This window comes from Erythrolamprus reginae, chromosome 2 (genome assembly GCF_031021105.1).
Source record: "Erythrolamprus reginae isolate rEryReg1 chromosome 2, rEryReg1.hap1, whole genome shotgun sequence".
NCBI classification, from domain to species: Eukaryota; Metazoa; Chordata; class Lepidosauria; order Squamata; family Dipsadidae; genus Erythrolamprus; species Erythrolamprus reginae.
In genome coordinates, this window is record NC_091951.1 from 235,797,994 (window position 1) to 235,816,160 (window position 18,167).

The 18,167-nt window shown below is 35.0% G+C and overlaps 1 protein-coding gene across 1 annotated transcript in view; it reads right to left on the reverse strand.

The window, feature by feature from the left end:
* Positions 1 to 18,167, reverse strand: part of ZCCHC7 (zinc finger CCHC-type containing 7) — a 166,918-nt gene that overhangs the window by 37,992 nt on the left and 110,759 nt on the right. Inside the window, exon 6 of the mRNA XM_070742265.1 lies at positions 13,485 to 13,520. Within this exon, the coding sequence (XP_070598366.1) occupies positions 13,485 to 13,520 (36 nt within the window). The remainder of the gene's footprint in view (positions 1 to 13,484; positions 13,521 to 18,167) is intronic.

The window sequence follows — 18,167 nt, forward strand, 5'->3', positions numbered from 1 at the left end:
CAGTGTGACTTACTCCTAAGTTAGTGGGTAGAACAGCCTTCCCCAGCCAATAGTTTGCTTGCAGCTTATAATAAGTAAAATAATAAATATTCCATTGAGGCTCAGATTGGAGACTTGGAGGGCGCACGCGAAATGTTTACTATTCATTTATTCATTCATTCATTCATTCATTCATTCAATTTTTATGCCGCCTTTCTCCTTAGACTCAGGGCGGCTTGCAGCATGTTAGCAATAGCACTTTTTAACAGAGCCAGCATATTGCCCCCACAATCCGGGTCCTCATTTTACCCACCTCGGAAGGAGATGGCTGAGTCAACCTTGAGCCGGTGATGAGATCTGAACCGCTGACCTACAGATCTACAGTCAGCTTCCGTGGCCTGCAGTGCAGCACTCTACCTGCTGCGCCACCACATTCATCCTAGGACAGGGGTAGGCAAAGTTGGCTCTTCTATGACATGTGGACTTCAACTCCCAGAATTCCTGAGCAAGCATGATTGGCTCAGGAATTCTGGGAGTTGAAGTCCACAAGTCATAGAAGAGCCAACTTTGCCTACCCCTGTCCTAGGGGGAGCATAACAGAAAATAATTGAGAAGCACTGCATTAGAGTGACGTGGGATTCTCCTTGGTGACTACATCTTCCTTGATACTACATCTTCCTTGATAATTCAATTTAATTCTTGAACAGAATCATAATTTATTTCTGCAACAGGCATGTTGTGATACTGGTAGAGCACCTCTTGGCACTGGCCATTATCACACTTTTTCCATGAGATGAACATGTAATGGGCAACTCATCTGGAAGTAAATAATAAAACCCTATTTTAAAACAGGTTTAATGGAGCAGAAACTAGACTTTTATTATGTTTAAATTTGTAATTTTTGGTATCACTGAGAAATATTACAGCTGAAAGCATTTTTGGTAACTGTGAAAACTTAAATATTAATAAAGATGGAGATTAGTGAGAGGTAAAGAAACAAAATCAGAATGGATAAAATATTATTTTCCTTTTCTTTGTCTAATTTCCTACTTGAGCTAGTAGTTTATTTTGTGTGTGAATTTTTAATTTAAAAGGAAATGTTGCATTTCAGACCAGCGATCTGTTTCATTCTGTTTGATAAGTCATATTCATACACTACAGCTGGGCAAATATGTGCAATATGTTTTACAAGTTGCATCTAAAACTGCAGAAGTTACCACTGAATTTAATGAAATTTCAACAAAATAACCTGCAGTTATGATACAGATGAGTTGAGGAAGAAAAAAAAAGATCAAGTTGTAATTGTGTAGATAAAGAAAACACCCTATTGTCCAAAACCAATGATTTTCTTGCACTTTTGTTTAAATTTTCAGTTTACCTGAAAAACAGTCATATGTCCCACATGACTTCTAAATATTATATTTGTAAATACTAAGGTAAAACAGGATACAGGAAAATTAAAAGCTGTATAATGTAAAGCACAGGCTAAAGAAAAAAAGTTATATACGGTATTCAGTACCTGGAATATGTATGCATAGAATAACGACATATATTATTTTACCATATCTCATAGAAAAACTGAATTTCAGAATTGGCTAATGGAAGTGCTCAACTACCAAGCCTAGATGTACAGCGTTCCCTCAATTTTCGCGGGAGATGCGTTCCGAGACCACCCGCGAAAGTCGAATTTCCGCGAAGTAGAGTTGCGGAAGTAAATACACTATTTTTGGCTATGAACAGTATCCCAAGCCTTCCCTTAACACTTTAAACTCCTAAATTTACAATTTCCCATTCCCTTAGCAACTATTTAGATTATTACTCACCATGTTTATTTATTAAAGTTTATTTAAAAAAATGTTTTTTAAAGGCAGATGAAAGTTTGGCAATGACATATGACATCATCGGGCAGGAAAAACCATGGTATGGGGGGGGGGGAAAACGTAAAGTATTTTTTAATTAATATTTTTGAAAAACCGTGGTATAGACCAGTGATTTTCAACCTTTTTTGAGCCTCGGCACATTTTTTACATTTACAAAACCATGGGGCACATTGAGGGGGGGGGGGGCGGCGGCTAAAAACAGTTTGGACAAAAAAAATTCTCTCTCTTCCTCCCTTTCGCTCTATTTCTCTCTCCCTCTTTTTCTCTCTCTCTCCATCCCTCTTTCTTTCTCTCTTCCTTCTTTCCTCTTTTTTGCTCTTTCTCTCACCCTCGCTACTTCCCTCTATGTCTTTCTCTCTCTCTCTCTTGCTTTCTTTCTTTCTCTCTCTTGCTCTCTCTTGCTTTCTTTCTCTCTTGTTCTCTTTCTCTCTCTCTTGCTTTCTTTCTTTCTCTCTCTCTCTTGCTTGCTTTCTCTTGTTCTCTTTCTTTCTCTCTCTCTTGCTTGCTTTCTTTCTCTCTCTCTTGCTTGCTTTCTCTCTTGCTTTCTTTCTCTCTCTCTTGCTCTTTCTTTCTCTTTCTTTCTCTTGTTTTCTTTCTCTCTCTGAGCTTCGCTGCACACCTGACCATGTCTCACGGCACACTAGTGTGCCACGGCACACTGGTTGAAAAACACTGGTATAGACGTTCCACGAAGTTCGAACCTGCGAAAATCGAGGGAACACTGTATTTTGAAAACCCCTGCCATTTTTCTTCCTGTTGCCATTACAGTATAACCATCCAGATGGTATGGAGATTTCAGGGTATGGAAGGCATGCTCATTTCTTTTACCTGCACTAGACTGGAAGCAAACAAACTTAGAAAGCTTGCAAAAATTAGTGGCTTCAACGTAATTAATATCTTTTGCTTCTTTGGAGATGAATTATTTTCATTACAATGTGAATTCAGCATTGGGGTAAAGCTATGAAAGTTAGCTTTGGCAGTTGTCGGTCAATACACTCAACACATAGCTGATCTATTTGTATAATTTGATTTTTTTATTCAGTCTGTACACTTTATGTAGACTTCATTTTAGTTTAGGAACTGGGTTGACAGACAGTGACTGGCCCAAAGACATCCAGCTGACTTTCATGCATATTAGAATTTTGTAATTTTCCTGGTCCCTAGTCAGGTGCCCTAACCACTACAATAAGTATGTCCAATCCTTTGGTTTGTCTGGGCTACACTGATGAAGATGAATTGTATAGAAAATATATAATATAGTTTATGTATGATATATAAATAAAAAACTTCATTACTTTTTATATTTTTATTATAAATAAATTATTTTGTGGTGCTACAGGTTGGAAAAGCCTGTACTACACCAAAGTGCCATATTTTTGGGAGCATGAAATGCCCCTTTTTTACCCCAAAAGAGGGTGAAAATTTTGGGTGTGTCTTATAAACTGAATGTAGCCTGACCCTTTGGCCTCTGCCTCCCAGCAATTTACCTCCTTGCACCAAAACAGCAGAGAGCTTGATTAGCACAAGCAATTGATTTCACTGTTCTACAAATTTTCTTTTCTTTTTTTTAGATTCCCGTTTAGAGAGCAGCACCAGAATTCATGAGAAATCTTGTTGACAAGATCCAAATTCTTAATCCATTCTCTGAAGAAACCTATGAATTCCTTCTATGTGGGCAGGGGAATCTATGACCACAATTTAGTGCATACAACTTGCAAAATAGAAAGAAGCAGCTGCAGTAGGTACTTTTCCTTTTGCTACTAGCTATTATTCAAAACAATAAAAATGGTACCAAAACAAAGTACAGTGATACCTCGTCTTATGAACGCCCTTTCATACAAACTTTTTGTGATATGAACCCGGAGTTTTACGATTTGTTTGCCTTGTCTTAAGAACCATTTTTGTTTTACGAACCCGAGCCCAGGTGCGTGGGCTTTCTTACTGCGCGTGCACTCTCGTACTGCGCGTGTGCTCTCTGACTGCTGCAGAGATTCCCCTGCCTTGTGACTGTCACCGTTGGGATTTCCCATTTGATTACAGCCCCTGCTGAGATTCTGTAGGGGGGGGGGAGCGGAGAATCGCGCATGAACCTGGAGCCCGATTAGGAGCCGCTGCTTGCTCGGAGGAGGAGAAGCCACAGCCACTACCACCGCTGTCGGAGGAGCAAAAGTTTCCACGCCTCCTCTGCGGCCGGGAGGTTCGGCGGGAAAGGAGGCCATGTCCAGGCGTGGGAGTCTGGGCCCCCTCGCCCGCCTCCAGCCCCCTCACACCCCTGGCCTCCCGCCGCTGCTCCCCGCCCACCTGATCCACCCCTCTCTCTGGCTTTCTCCTCCACCTCCTGCCTTTTCACCTTACGAACCTCGTCCCGGAACCAATTAAGTTCGTAAGACGAGGTATTATATTTTCAATTTATTTTAAATTCCTGAAATCAAAAGGAATACAAGCTTGTATGTGATATTGCATCTTTACTGTGGGGAAAAAAAGCTTTCTTAACATGAGACAGCTGTGGGACACTCTGATCATTGCATGATTCACCTTGTACTTGCTTACAGGCGAAGACTTAAAACCACAAAACCAACAATTAAATAGCGAGGACTTGGACTGAAGAGGCAAAGTTAAAGATACAGGCTTGCTTTGACTGCAGGGATTGGAATATTTTTGAAGATACTTCGGCAGACCTGGATGAACTCACAGATACTGTAACATAATATGACAGCTTTTGTGAAGGCCTATGTGTACTGACCAAGAACTTACGAATATACAGCAACAACAAATCTTGGGTCACAGTTAAACTTAAGCAGCTACATCATTCCAAAGAGGAAGCTTATAGAAAAAGGTGATTTGATGCTGTATAATCAGGGTGGAAATGTATTAACAAGGGAGATCAGAGCAGCAAAAAGAAGCTACTCTAAAAAGCTAAATAATCAGTTCTCAAAAAATGAACCAGGAAACATGTGGAGAACTCATGAAAATATCACTTTTCCAGGCTGAAGGAAATCAAAAACTGGCAGATGATCTGAATGTATTTTACTGCAGGTTTGAAAGGAAACTGCAGCCACCTATCTCCACAACCCCAATCTCAGATACACCAACAGCTGACCTCATACCATTGGGTTCACCCTAGTGATCACAGAAAAGGAAGTGCAAAACCTATTTCACAGAGAAAAGCCAGGAAAAGCTCCAGGCCCAGACAAGATAATGCCTTCTTGCTTAAAAGACTGTGCTGACCGATTGACCCTCATCTTCACCCAAATCTTCAATGAATTACTAGAAATATACTATGTTCCTTCTTGCTTTAAATGCTCAACTATCATCCCAGTGCCAAAGAAACCCACATCAAGGAACTGAACAATTACAGATCAGTTGCTTTAACATCTTTAGTTATGAAAACTGTCCCACTTGAAAACCATCAAGGATCTACTGTAAGACCCCTTATAATTTGCATGCCAAGCAAATAGATCGACAGATGATGCTGTTAATATGGCTTTGTGCTATATCCTACATTTTGAATCTCCAAAGATCTAGGCAAAGACCTCTTTGTAGATTTTAGTTCAGCATTCAATGCCATCATTCCAGACACTCTTCTAACTAAGCTGAACCAGCTAGTGGTACTTGAACACACTTGCAAGTGGATCATAAGCTTCCTAACATACAGAAAGCAGAAGATGAAGCTAAGCAGAATCATATCAGATACCTATACAATAAGCACAGAGGGCCCACAAGGCTCTGTGCTCTCTCCACTTCTCTCTCTATACCAATGACTGCATCTCTAATGATCTATCTGTTAAACTACTGAAGTTTGCAGATGACACAACAGTAATTAGCCTCATTTGAGGCCATGATGAGTCCACATACAGACGGGAGGTTGAACTACTAATCTTGTGGTGCAACCAGAACAATCTGGAACTGAACACACTCAAAACTGTAGAAATGGTGGTAGACTTTAAAAGATACCCACCCAAAATTCCACCTCTTACAATACTAGACAACACAGTATCAACAGTAGAGACCTTCAAATTTCAAAGTTCTACCATATCGCAAGATCTGAAATGGACACTTAATATCAAAAAGGTCATCAAAAAAGCACAACAAAGAATGTTCTTTCTGTGCCAATTCCGAAAGCTCAAACTGCCCAAGGAGCTGCTAGTACTGTTCTACAGAGGAATTATTGAGTCTGTCATCTGCACCTCTATAACTGTCTGGTTTGGTTCTGCAGCCCAACAAGACAGACAAAGACTTCAGAGGATAATTAGAACTGCAGAAAAAACAATTGCTACCAATCTGCCTTCCATTGAGGACCTGTATACTGCATGAGGCAAAAAGAGGTCTGAAACAACCCTCACATTCTAGACACAAACTGTTTCAACTACTACCCTCAAAAGGACATTACAGAGCCAGAACAACTAGACACAAGAACATTTCCCCCCAAATGCCATCACTCTGCTAAACAAATACCGGTAATTCTTTCAACATTGTCAAACTATTTGCTAACTCTGCACTACTATTAATCTTCTCATCGTTCCCTTCACACATCTCCTCCAACTAATGACTGTATGACTGTAACTTTATTGCTTACAATTTATATTGACTGGTTCCTAATATGATTCGATTGCTTATTTGTACCCGGACTATCATTACGTGTTATACCTTATGATTCCTGACAAATGTATCTTTTCTTTTATGTACACTGAGAGCATATGTACCAGGACAAATTGCTTTTGTGTCCAATCACACTTGGCCAACAAAAAATGCATTCTATTCTATTCTATTCTACTCTACTCTATTCCGGGTAACCCAAAATATTAACACAACCAACTTGTATGCATGAACATAAGACTTTGTTACTAATTACTACTTACTAACTATAAGAGGTCATGCAGTATCTTTCTAATATAATACAATGCAACATTAAAAATATTAAGCCTGAAGGCTTATTGAAATGTATTGTGTTTGCACACAATTTAATTGAGAACAAATATTTATCTGTCTGACAGGTAAAAATGCAGTAGCTTATTGTTATTTCACTACAAACAATGGAGACATATTTTATCAAACTAATTTTCAAGTTCGGTTAATTCCCATCAGTCATCATAAAATAACTTAATTGGAGTCTAAAGAATCAGTTTTTTTTTTTAAAAAAAGTAACCAACTCTCCTGAAGAGTTTTATTTTTTTTCAAAGTCATAGAAAAAATGAAGCTATATTCTCCCTCTGTCCCAAAAAACTAAGAAAAGATTGGGGTTTATTTGAACAAACGGGCATTTTTAACTCAGTATGCTGAATTAACCATTATTTTTAAAAGCTTTGCATCACATTATTGTTCTATTACTTTAATAATTTCATATAAATTTATAATCATTAACAAGGATCTAAAAATTGACAATCAAGTAGTTTGACAAAATTGGAACAGGTGTAATAATACAGAAGAAGTCATTAATCTGAACTATGATAGAAATAGTGAAAAGACTACTCTGTATTTTGAAAATCCATGTTTTGAAAATCTTAATTTTTTAAACTGATAATTTGGCATAATTTTAGACACAATAACTCTTAACTGGTTTAGGAGATCCATGTGGGTTAACTAATTCTGATGTATGAATCATCTATTGGATCAGGGAACATAAGTGCAAATTCGACAGTCATCCAAATAAAAATATAACTGTCTCAATGCTATCAGTCTATCAGTATGCATCTTCGTTCACATTCTGCCAAAGTGAGATGTAAATAAATTAGCCTTTAAAACACGATTGGCACAGGAAGAAAGCAAATATTTCCAAGTCCATTATAAACAAGAAAAATTAAAATAGAAAATCATGGTTGTTATTGCTGCTGCTGCTGCTGCTATTATCATTATTTGGAGCTTTTGTAGTCAGTAGCCACATTTGATATATAAAAGGGACACGTGTGATACCATATACCGATCCTTAGAAACAAGTGACCAACAAACAAAAATAAATATGAAAATTTCCCCAATGTGGCCAAATTAATACACTAATGAAGAGATTATACTGACAAAAAGGGAGACGTGATAACTTCCCTCCCCTTTTGTCCCATAACCATTTGTAATCTTAAAAACTTAAAAAGTATTTAAAGAGAAGTCTGGGGGTAACCATGTAAGAAGAGAAGAATTTAGCTCTGTTGTTAAAGACACATAATATTTTCTCTTCTGATAGTAACTTTCTGTAAATAGTTAAATACATTAAACACTTTAATATTTAATATTAATAGCCAGTTTGGTGTATTGGTTAAGGCAACAGACCAGAAGACAGTGAGTTCTAGTGCTGCTTCGGGCATAAAAGCCAGATGGTTGACTTTGGGCTAGTCACTCTTCCTTAACCCAATCCATCTCACAGAGTTGTTGTTATAGGGAAAATAGGAGGAGGAAGGAATGTTAGGGGAAATTGTTGTTGTAAACATTTTACTCACTCCTCCAACAGATAAATGACAGTTCAATTTTCAATTGTACTAAATATTATTAATTTATCAAGGGCCTTATATAGAAGAGTAGCATCTTGACATGATGTAAACATTTATTGAGTCTATGCATGTTAAGCGATAGGTTCTGATGAATTCAGTTGAAACTTACTCCCCGAATAATGCATACAGAATTACAATTGCAATGTTTAAATGGCACTACAAGAAAATACTGCTGCCATACCACCTCATTATGGCATTGCCATTACTGGAGGCGTAGGGGGTATTGGTGCTACACAGCAGATAATGTACTGTTATTTATTTGGGAAGATACACCATTTCTATACATACTATACATTCTATATAGCAAAAAAGGATTAAGGATTGAATTAAGGAATTAATTCAATATTATTATGTATTTATATACAATGTAACTAAAGAAACACCAATACTTAATATCAAAATATTTAATTAGATTCAATGACATTTTCAAAATGCAAAGTAATGTTTCCTAAAAAATAAAGGAAAAAATGACCATATGTTATCTACCAAATCATTTTTATTATAATTTACTTACACACTTTGGTTAAATAATAAGTCAGGGTTTAGTTGTTGTTTTTTACTTTCGACATAAAGTTTCCCTTAACTGGCAATCTTATTACTGTATTATTGAAGTTTTTCTTTTAAAAAATCAATGGAGTTAGTAATTATTTCAAATTAGCTCCACATTCATCCAACCCCCCAACAATTCTGAGCATAAGAATGTTGTGATAAACAATAAACATACCTAATATTGGAATTTTGTTGGTTAGCATTTTGAAGCTAAATTCTAAACAATAAGTTGTCAATACAAAATTTGAATACTGCAAAAATAGGCACATTTAGTTGTAATGTCCTTTTATCTTTTTCTTTGGAGCTTATTTCTGGGTAAAGAAAAGAATTGGCTTGAAGACTGAAAGAAAATTGTGTAAAAGTCCAAAATCTACATTTAGATTAAACAAACATAGTTTTGCCTTAAACTACCAAAATGAACAAGACAAGACTACTCTTGTATAAATATTATCATGTTATAACAATCAATGTACCGTATATAAGAAAATGTGCATAAGTCTGATTACAAGGAATCCCTTTTCAATTAATGTGGTAAATCCTAAATGCATCTTTTTTTACACATTCTTTCTTTCTAAATTTACTATAACTTCTTTAAATACATGCCTATTAAATATAACTGCTTTAGGGTTTTTTAAAAAAATATTAAGTTTAATCCATATTTAATCCAGAATTTAATCCAAATTTACCTGCTTATTTATTTTTTATTTTTTTATACAAAAGTCTTAACAGAATTTCAATAACACAGCAAGAAATTAAAACATAAAGCATGCTTTGTAATTTCATGTCTTTCAAATATATCTATTAAAATAGAAGTTCCGCTTTGTCTTTTAATATTAATAGGTGAACAGAAACATGAATTTAAAGCTTCTTATATGACAGTGCTCAGTAGCCAAATTGTGATGATGTGTTGGTGGTCATCATGGGGAAGGAGATTGTGATACAAATGAGAGGACTGAAATAGCAGATGGTGGAAAGAAAGTTACTGCATGCACAAAACACGGTAACAGAAGAAACCATAATCTTCTGGGGAAAAGCTTTAAATGTAAAGAAAAGCACTACAAATAAAACAGAAAGAAGTTCATATACTTATAAAGCTTTGTTTTTGCTTGAAATTCATTTTACTCTAAAAGATTTTAAACCAAAACAATTCTTATTGTATATGTAGTATTTTATGTCTAATCCATAAATTATATTCTTTGCCTTTAAAATTGATGATAATCTCTTTCCTGAAAAAGGATTGTTATAACATATAAACATAATTGTATAAGAATTTACAAGATTTACTTGGCTTTATATGACACCTGCTTTACATGTAAAATCTCAATCAAGCATATTTTATCGATTAATTCCCATGAAGATACCATAAAAGTTTTGTTCTAAGATATCTTAACTAACACAGTATAGCCGGCATTTTTAAGGAATTAATAGTAAGACTTGAGTATTAAAAAATATACTATTTTGAAAACATCACAATATTAAAAGTTGTCTAACCTGACAATTATAATTGTATTAGTTCGGTAATTATATTTGTATTATAATTAAAAGAGAGTAGAATGTCATATTAATATCTCTTCCATATATCTTCTTGAAAATCTTATGGTCAAAGGTAAGTATTTTAATAATAAAAAGTATTCAGGAAGCACAAAAGAAACTAGAGTAACTGGTATTTAATCACTACTGAATTTCCAGGATGCTCTTCATTATTATCAGCTACTGCTTGAAGCACTAGAACATTTCATTAGGAGGATATATATTGTTGTGGTGCTATTGATTTCCAAAGCATCATATGTACATATGTCAGCATCCTCCCATGGTTCCTGGATAGTAGCCTTCACCAGTGAAAGGGAGAATTAGTCACCACCTTTCTATGGCATGCATATCCTTCTGAATCCTAACTAATGTACACTCAAGGCCAAACTTATCTCTGGATTCATAAGACCATAGGGACTAATCTTACATCAACATAAAATCCATCTGAAATAGGAACTGTCACGTTTTTCTTAATGTTAGTATGATATATATGAAGTCAAGAAGACCAGGGAAAGTAAGGTGCTTCTAAGCCAGATGAATTGGATAAAGGTCTTACCCAACTAATGGAAAATGCAATTTGCAACTCACACGTAAAAATGTGTTAATATACGCTGAAGGGTGCATACTTCATGAGCCATAGAAATTATTGAAAATAGCATATTTACGCTATGTATGAAAGGATCTGAGTTCATGTTTAATATGCATAATAAAAATGAATATGATTTATGATTTCTTTTCATTAAATACTATATATTTATTTACAGTTGCATATTAGACAGCAAATATATAATTCACTCAGTGACAAACATAGATCCTGCTCTAAATTAAAAATAGTCTTGATTTTTGGATCATCTTTATGCTAGTATACTTGATAGTTTGGTAATTAGAAATATTTTTTAAAATAGAAAATTCAGTTGTATTTTTAAAATGTATTCAATTGCACTTTATATTTAAAACTTGTTGTAAAGTCTTTTTCTTCCATGTGGATTTGTTGATTTTAAAATTCAATGGCTTCTTTTATACAACAACGCTAAAAACAAAAATGTCATTTGCAAATTTTCAAGGGACCAATTTAGTATTCTTTCTTAATCTTCCATGCTTTACAAATCTCTTATTTCACTTTTCCTTCTGGCCAACAGAAAATGTCACCAAGACTTGGTATGCCAAAAATGTCATAAAAAAGGTAAAGGCAATCCTTAACTATCAGCTACTTATTTATTTAGCAATTGTTATTGGTAATGATTTTGAATGTGGTAACCACAGTGAGTCAATAGATGGCACCCCTTCTCTTAGTAAGAGAGCAAAAAGAATAAAATTCACAAAGTCTCAGAAATAACAAATATGTTCTATTGATCTGAAGCATTCATAACAATTAATTAGAGACATTTTGCTTATGCATGAAAAAATAACCACACATTTTATATAACCCTTTTGATAAACATGCATAATAAGTAGGATTAAAAGATTATCTACATGGCAGATATTTGTATGTTACATTAAATTTGTTCTCCTTATGCAGATTTCCTATAGGCTTTATATTCTGGTTTATTGCAAAATATTACAATCTGAATTAACTGTACTCAAATGTGGAATATATTGTTTTAACACAAGCATACAAATTCAAATATGAATTAGTATTTATTTCATAATTTTGAGAACTAAGGTAAATATGTCCATGGTATATCGATATGAACAGCTTCATATTTTGTATTTTAATTTTCATTTTATGATGTTCTTTGAAAACAATTTAGATAGATAACATACTATTTTTTATGTAGTTGCAATTCCTTGCATGTGTCTAGTCACACTTAGCTAATAAATAATATTCTATTCTATTCAATCAATATTGGAACCAACAAGAAATATAAAGCTCTTTATCAGAATCATACAAGTAGGTTGTATTCTTTCATCTCAGAATTCAAAAGATAGTATAAGTATATGGTTTTTTACTTGTGAGCTGCTCCGAGTCTTCGGAGAGGGGCAGCCTACAAATCTAATAAATTATTATTATTATTATTATTATTATTATTATTATTATCATCATCATCATCATCATCATAAATTAGTTGAGCAATTTTGAAAAAAAAACCCCTTTTTTAGAAGTGATACTTTTTGCAGTTTTAAGATTAAAGTGGCCAAATAATAATCTAAGAAGTTTCTCCATATTATATTCCTATTTGAACAGAGAAGCTACATCATAACTTCTTGAAAACCTCAGCCATGCTATATAATAATGCATATTTAAGCCATTTTTGATTCTATAAAGAAAAGTAAATTTCAGAAATGTATTATTGTAAAAAAGTATATAAGATTAAAAACAGGTCATACAAAAGTATAGAAAAAAATAGGGGAACTCAAAATCGCTGTTGTAGTCATATGTATCATCCATTTATCAACTATATTTTCTTCTAACTAAGAAAAAAACAGTCCATGAAAAAATAAATTCTGTTCTTGAGCCATAAAGAGATGATCTAAAGATCTTCTCTTTATGATCTGCCAATAGCCAATCCAAATTCCCATGAGTTTAGATATAGTTAAGTAAATTACAAAGTCAAACAGAACTGTGCATGAAGTTCTCCACATATATATTTAATACTATTAATAGTCAGTTAAAGTGAAAGTTTTGTAGTACATTTTGACTGTGGCTTTATAAACTTCCTCATAAACAGACACTGAAAATTTGTTTTATTTCTAATTTTGGTATCTCATCAAGGCAAATAATCACAAGAACAGTGAAACTGTAACCGTTCCTGTAGTGTCCATGATTCGCATTGATATTGTTGGTGTTTAAAGGAGACATTTCATTCTTGCTATGTACTTTGTTCTGAAGAAGCTATAAACAGAAAACTGGTATGGTATTACCCACAGATAATTTCTATTACGCAAACCTTTTAGAAGAACATGGCAGGAAAAAATAGCATAGGATATTCTTGCATTCTTCTATTCTGACTCTCATCAGATATTTTATTAACTTTCTTCAAAAGATCCTTGTCTCTATTTTATGGTCAGCAGTTCACAGAAGAGTAAATAGGCCCGGTGTAGGACAAAATAAAAAGGTGTTTCTACTTACTGTTAGGTGATACTGCCTCCATATTTCTGGGCAAGCCTAGAAAATAAAAATATTGATCAGCTGGGAGCATGAAACAAGGTGCTTTACAGCCTGTTGATTTTGGCATAACACAGTAACCACTGGTGTCGGTCACAGGAAAATAAGAAGCTTAACTGAGAGGGTCTGCATTTCAGCTTCAAAAACCTGGCTAGACAGTTTAATTGAATTTTACACTGGTTTAACACACTCTCTGCCATTGTCAGAAAGCCAGCAACAGTTTCTCCCCCTTTCTTTTTGCTAAAGTTTAGAACTTTTGGAGACAAGTTTATAAGAGTCCCAAAATGTAAATAAATGCCAGAGATGCGCAACTTTTAAGGCTGGTGTGAAACATCACTTAGAGATTAATTTATATTGTATTTTCATGTAACTGTTATTCTATTTTTGAATACATTTTTAATTTTAATCAAAATATTGCATGCAGTTATGCTTTTCTGCTTGTGGTTTTACAATCTCTGCATTATTCCACTTTGTTCTATTTCACAGAACTGCAGAGCAAAATAAGGCACATTTGAACACGCAGAATAAGACATTCTACAGTACACCTGTAAGAAAATACACAAAATAGTGTATTAACAAAATAGGGTATTAAAATAGTGTTTAACACTATCCATTTCCTTCTTGCTATAATTTTCACATTAGAAACAGAATGTGGAATTTTCAAATAAAATCAGCTTTTCCACTTCAAACTTTATAAAATAGCTGTTGCTCTGACAATTCTTTCATTTTCCATGATCTGTAATGGGACGAATTTGCCCACTTTCTGTATCATTGCAACTAAGTTTATAATAATACATATTATAAAAACCACTCTAAAATAATCATATAATTTGCTTCTAATAACTGTAGTTTAATGTAAACTAAGAGATTTTAAGCAGTTTAAATGATATAATGGAGTACATTCTCATACAAATACAAATATCTGGTTTGGTTTGGTTTGGGTTTTTTTAGACTTTACATCATTAGATGAGGAACTGTAAGATACAGTCAATATCCATCTGGACATAAAGGAGGTGTTAACTATTTTGTATATGCACATATATATGCAGGCTTTAAGAAAAATAGTGACAAACACCCATTTGCGATAAAGAAGATATTAAACTATAAACATGCCTGAAACAAACAATAAACAGATCTATTTTTCCTCAATTGATCGTGAAATCAGAACTAAACTACGAGTCCCCATTTCATCCTACAATACAATATATTTTACTACTTTCAAGCTTTAAATGGATTTTAGTGTTGGCAACATTTTCACTGGTTTACCAGTGTTAAACAAGCAGTTATTTATCCATTAGTTCTGGACAGGTCCTGATCACTGCATTGTTCTCAAGGATAATTTGGCTGAAAAACTATTGGCAATGAACTGTCTGATGTAAAAATGGCATTTTGATAGTATCTGTCTCAGTCTAATAATAATAATAATTATTATTTGGGAATTGGGTGCCATAGAAATACCATCAATCAATCAATCAATCAATAATAATGTTTGCTCTAGCAAATATATATATAACTTCTAACATTATAGGAGATCAAACATTAATATTATAAAATGTTGTTATGTTGAAATAAATTACGGACTTCAAAAAATAACAACGAAACTTTATTAGGAAAGGCTAAATTTCATATAACTGTATTTGTTCATTTTTAGCCCATGAGGAAAAAAAATATATAATAAAATCCACACAATAAACAAAATTACCCAGATCTAAATCTCATTCATTATTTTTCACTATTTTTGTTCCAAGTAAAGATACATTAAGATTCAAAATAGCATTTAATGTTATACAGTATACAATGTGACTTAACTCTAATCTAGTGCATTTAGAATTGACTATACTTGGAGATGTTTCAAAAAATGGTGGTTTTCCCCCCAAAATGACACATATAAATCTGAGACCAGTTCATTCTTTGTTTTAGCTTCAAAGTTAATTTGTATTGTTTCCTTAAAAATGAAATATTAAATAATTGCTATAGTTTATGGATTGCTTAATCGATGCAGAATTGCTGGCTATGGAAGACAGTACCTTTAGATCTGCTAACACCTGAAAATCTGATTAGATATAAATTGTTCTCCTAGGTGAAAAACTGTTATGGAATTTTTCTACATTAGAGCATTTCATTTATTTTCTGGCTCACTGGTGCAACTGAACTAACATCTAGTTCTGTGTACATAAAATGGCTATTTATTCTTCACAACAAACGCACTTCTGGATTTCTGTAAATTGGTGATCAGTTTGCTTCTTAAGTTTTGCACAACTGGAAATTCCAAATATTTATCCTACCAGTAATTCGGACTGCCAAGTATTCATAAAAAATAAAGTACAGATCAAGCCACTTTGTCACACAAAATGAATCAAGAGTTTTATATTGTTCCATTTGACCCATATTGAATTTTATCATGTGCTAATTATTGTTTTATGAGAACAACGGCTTAGTGCATCTGTTGTTTAATTCCCACTTCCCTATTCTCAAATGTGAACATCAAAGAAAATAAAACACTCAATCTTAAACAGCCCCTGACAGCAGACCAAGACTCAAGTGCTCAATAGACAAGGCCCTTGCCACCAGTTCTCATATTTCCACAACAATGAACAAACACAAAAACAGCACTAAGCGGCCTTTCCTCCTTTTCAGCTCCCCTTGGCTAGTTGTCTGCCTTGTACCAGAGAGAACCCTTGAACACAACCCTGCTGGGAACACAACACAGGAGAAAGGATTAGCCTTACTAACATGCTAGCATTTGCAAAAGTGAAGGGGGAAAAAACATCCCTCCACCAAGACTATATTTGGTATATGAATAACCAAAATGTATGAGCTGACAAGAGACCAGGACAGGCCTACGACTCCCCGGGAGAAAATGTAGCTGTGATGAGTGACAGGGCTTTCAGGAAATATGTTCACAATCACAGACAGTGAAGGCCATGACCTAGATCGTTTAAGAGCTTGTCTTGTCAAATTATCAAAAGCTTCTTCCTCTCTGAATAAAGAGTGACATAAGTGAGTGTCAGAAAGCTGCAGGCTGACAAGCCAAGCATACAATAACAGAATGCACGTCACATACTTGCCGAACACCGCCACTGCTAGCGGCAAATCTTAATGAGAGTGCGGCTGGCCCAGGAGACTTGGGTCCCTGCTGGCACAGCTACTCATCTCACAAAAATCCTTCAGCTCCAAGTCAGTTATGGCCTGACACAATGACTACAATTACTAAACACAACTTTTTAACAGAATTCTCTTGTGCTTTGTCAACGCTGCTGTTAGGAGCTGCCCCATTGCAAGCCACTGCAGCAAACAAAAGATTTACTAATACAAGCCATATTAATTACCTTTGCATGACAGTTAACAGGAAGGGAGCAGATAAAAGTCATCAATAAAACATTTCAGGACACCCTATCAACAGCTTGCCCCAGATAACCCAACTTATATGCCCTAAAAGAATCAGAGAATGCTAAAAGCACCCTTTTAAAATGGGATCCATTGTAATTTTTATAATGAGGAATTTCAAAGTACACCGAGGTATGGAAGGGCCCAGGTCATTACAGGGAATGGTCAGTGCTTTTCATAGACATGTGCAGCTTGTCCCCTTGCACATCAGCAGTGGGTTGCTCTCAGTTCAGACCAGTTCTTAGAAGCGGTAGTGGTGGCGGCGAGAGCCTCTGCCCACCTGTCTGGATACTTCTGTGCACGAAAACCAGTGGTGATCTAATTTGGAACCTGTCTATGTAAAGCACTTACCATTGTCAAATTGGTTTATTCCTGTTTATTCCTGGAGTAAGTGGTGGAAGAAAGAGGATAGGGTGCTTATTTGAGAACACATTCCTCTAAATACTTACTGTAACATGCTAAATGTTCATACACCATAACCAAGGGAGAGGGTAAGAAATAAGTACCTGCTCTCTTATGCATTACAGCAACGTCTCCACATACAAAGGCGTACATGTGCCATAGCTTTCTCATCTTAAAATGTATTTTCACTGAAAATATGTTTTGTTCTGTCCACCGCTATGAAACTATAACAATAAACTGCAAACGCAGTGCTCATGAGGCCAGTATATAGCATGACAGTTCAGATATGATCTGTAGCTTCCATGGGAGACCACTAGAAAGTCTATTGATTTAATTAATTAACTAATTAATTAGACTTCTAGGCTACCCTTCTCCATAGACTCAGGACTGTAGGACAAAGACAATTCTAGTACACAGCTTCTGATTTGTCGGTGAAGGTTCTCACCGTTGTCTGAAAGTTGAGTCGCGGCAATTGGACTATCTTTTCTTTTATGTTTTGAAATGTTTCACTGCTTATCCAAGTAGCTTCTTCAGTCTGATTAGTAGTTATTTATTTATTTAATTTATTTATTAGATTTGTATGCCGCCCCTCTCCGTAGACTCGGGGCGGCTCACAGCAATAATAAACAATATATAACAAATCTAATAATTTAAAAGAAACACTAAAACCATTATTAAAAACAAACATACACACAAGCATACCATACATAAACTGTATAGGCCCGGGGGAGATGTTTCAATTCCCCCATGCCTGACGGCAAAGGTGGGTTTTAAGAAGTTTACGAAAGGCGAGGAGGGTGGGGGCAGTTCTAATCTCTGGGGGGAGCTGGTTCCAGAGGGTCGGGGCCGCCACAGAGA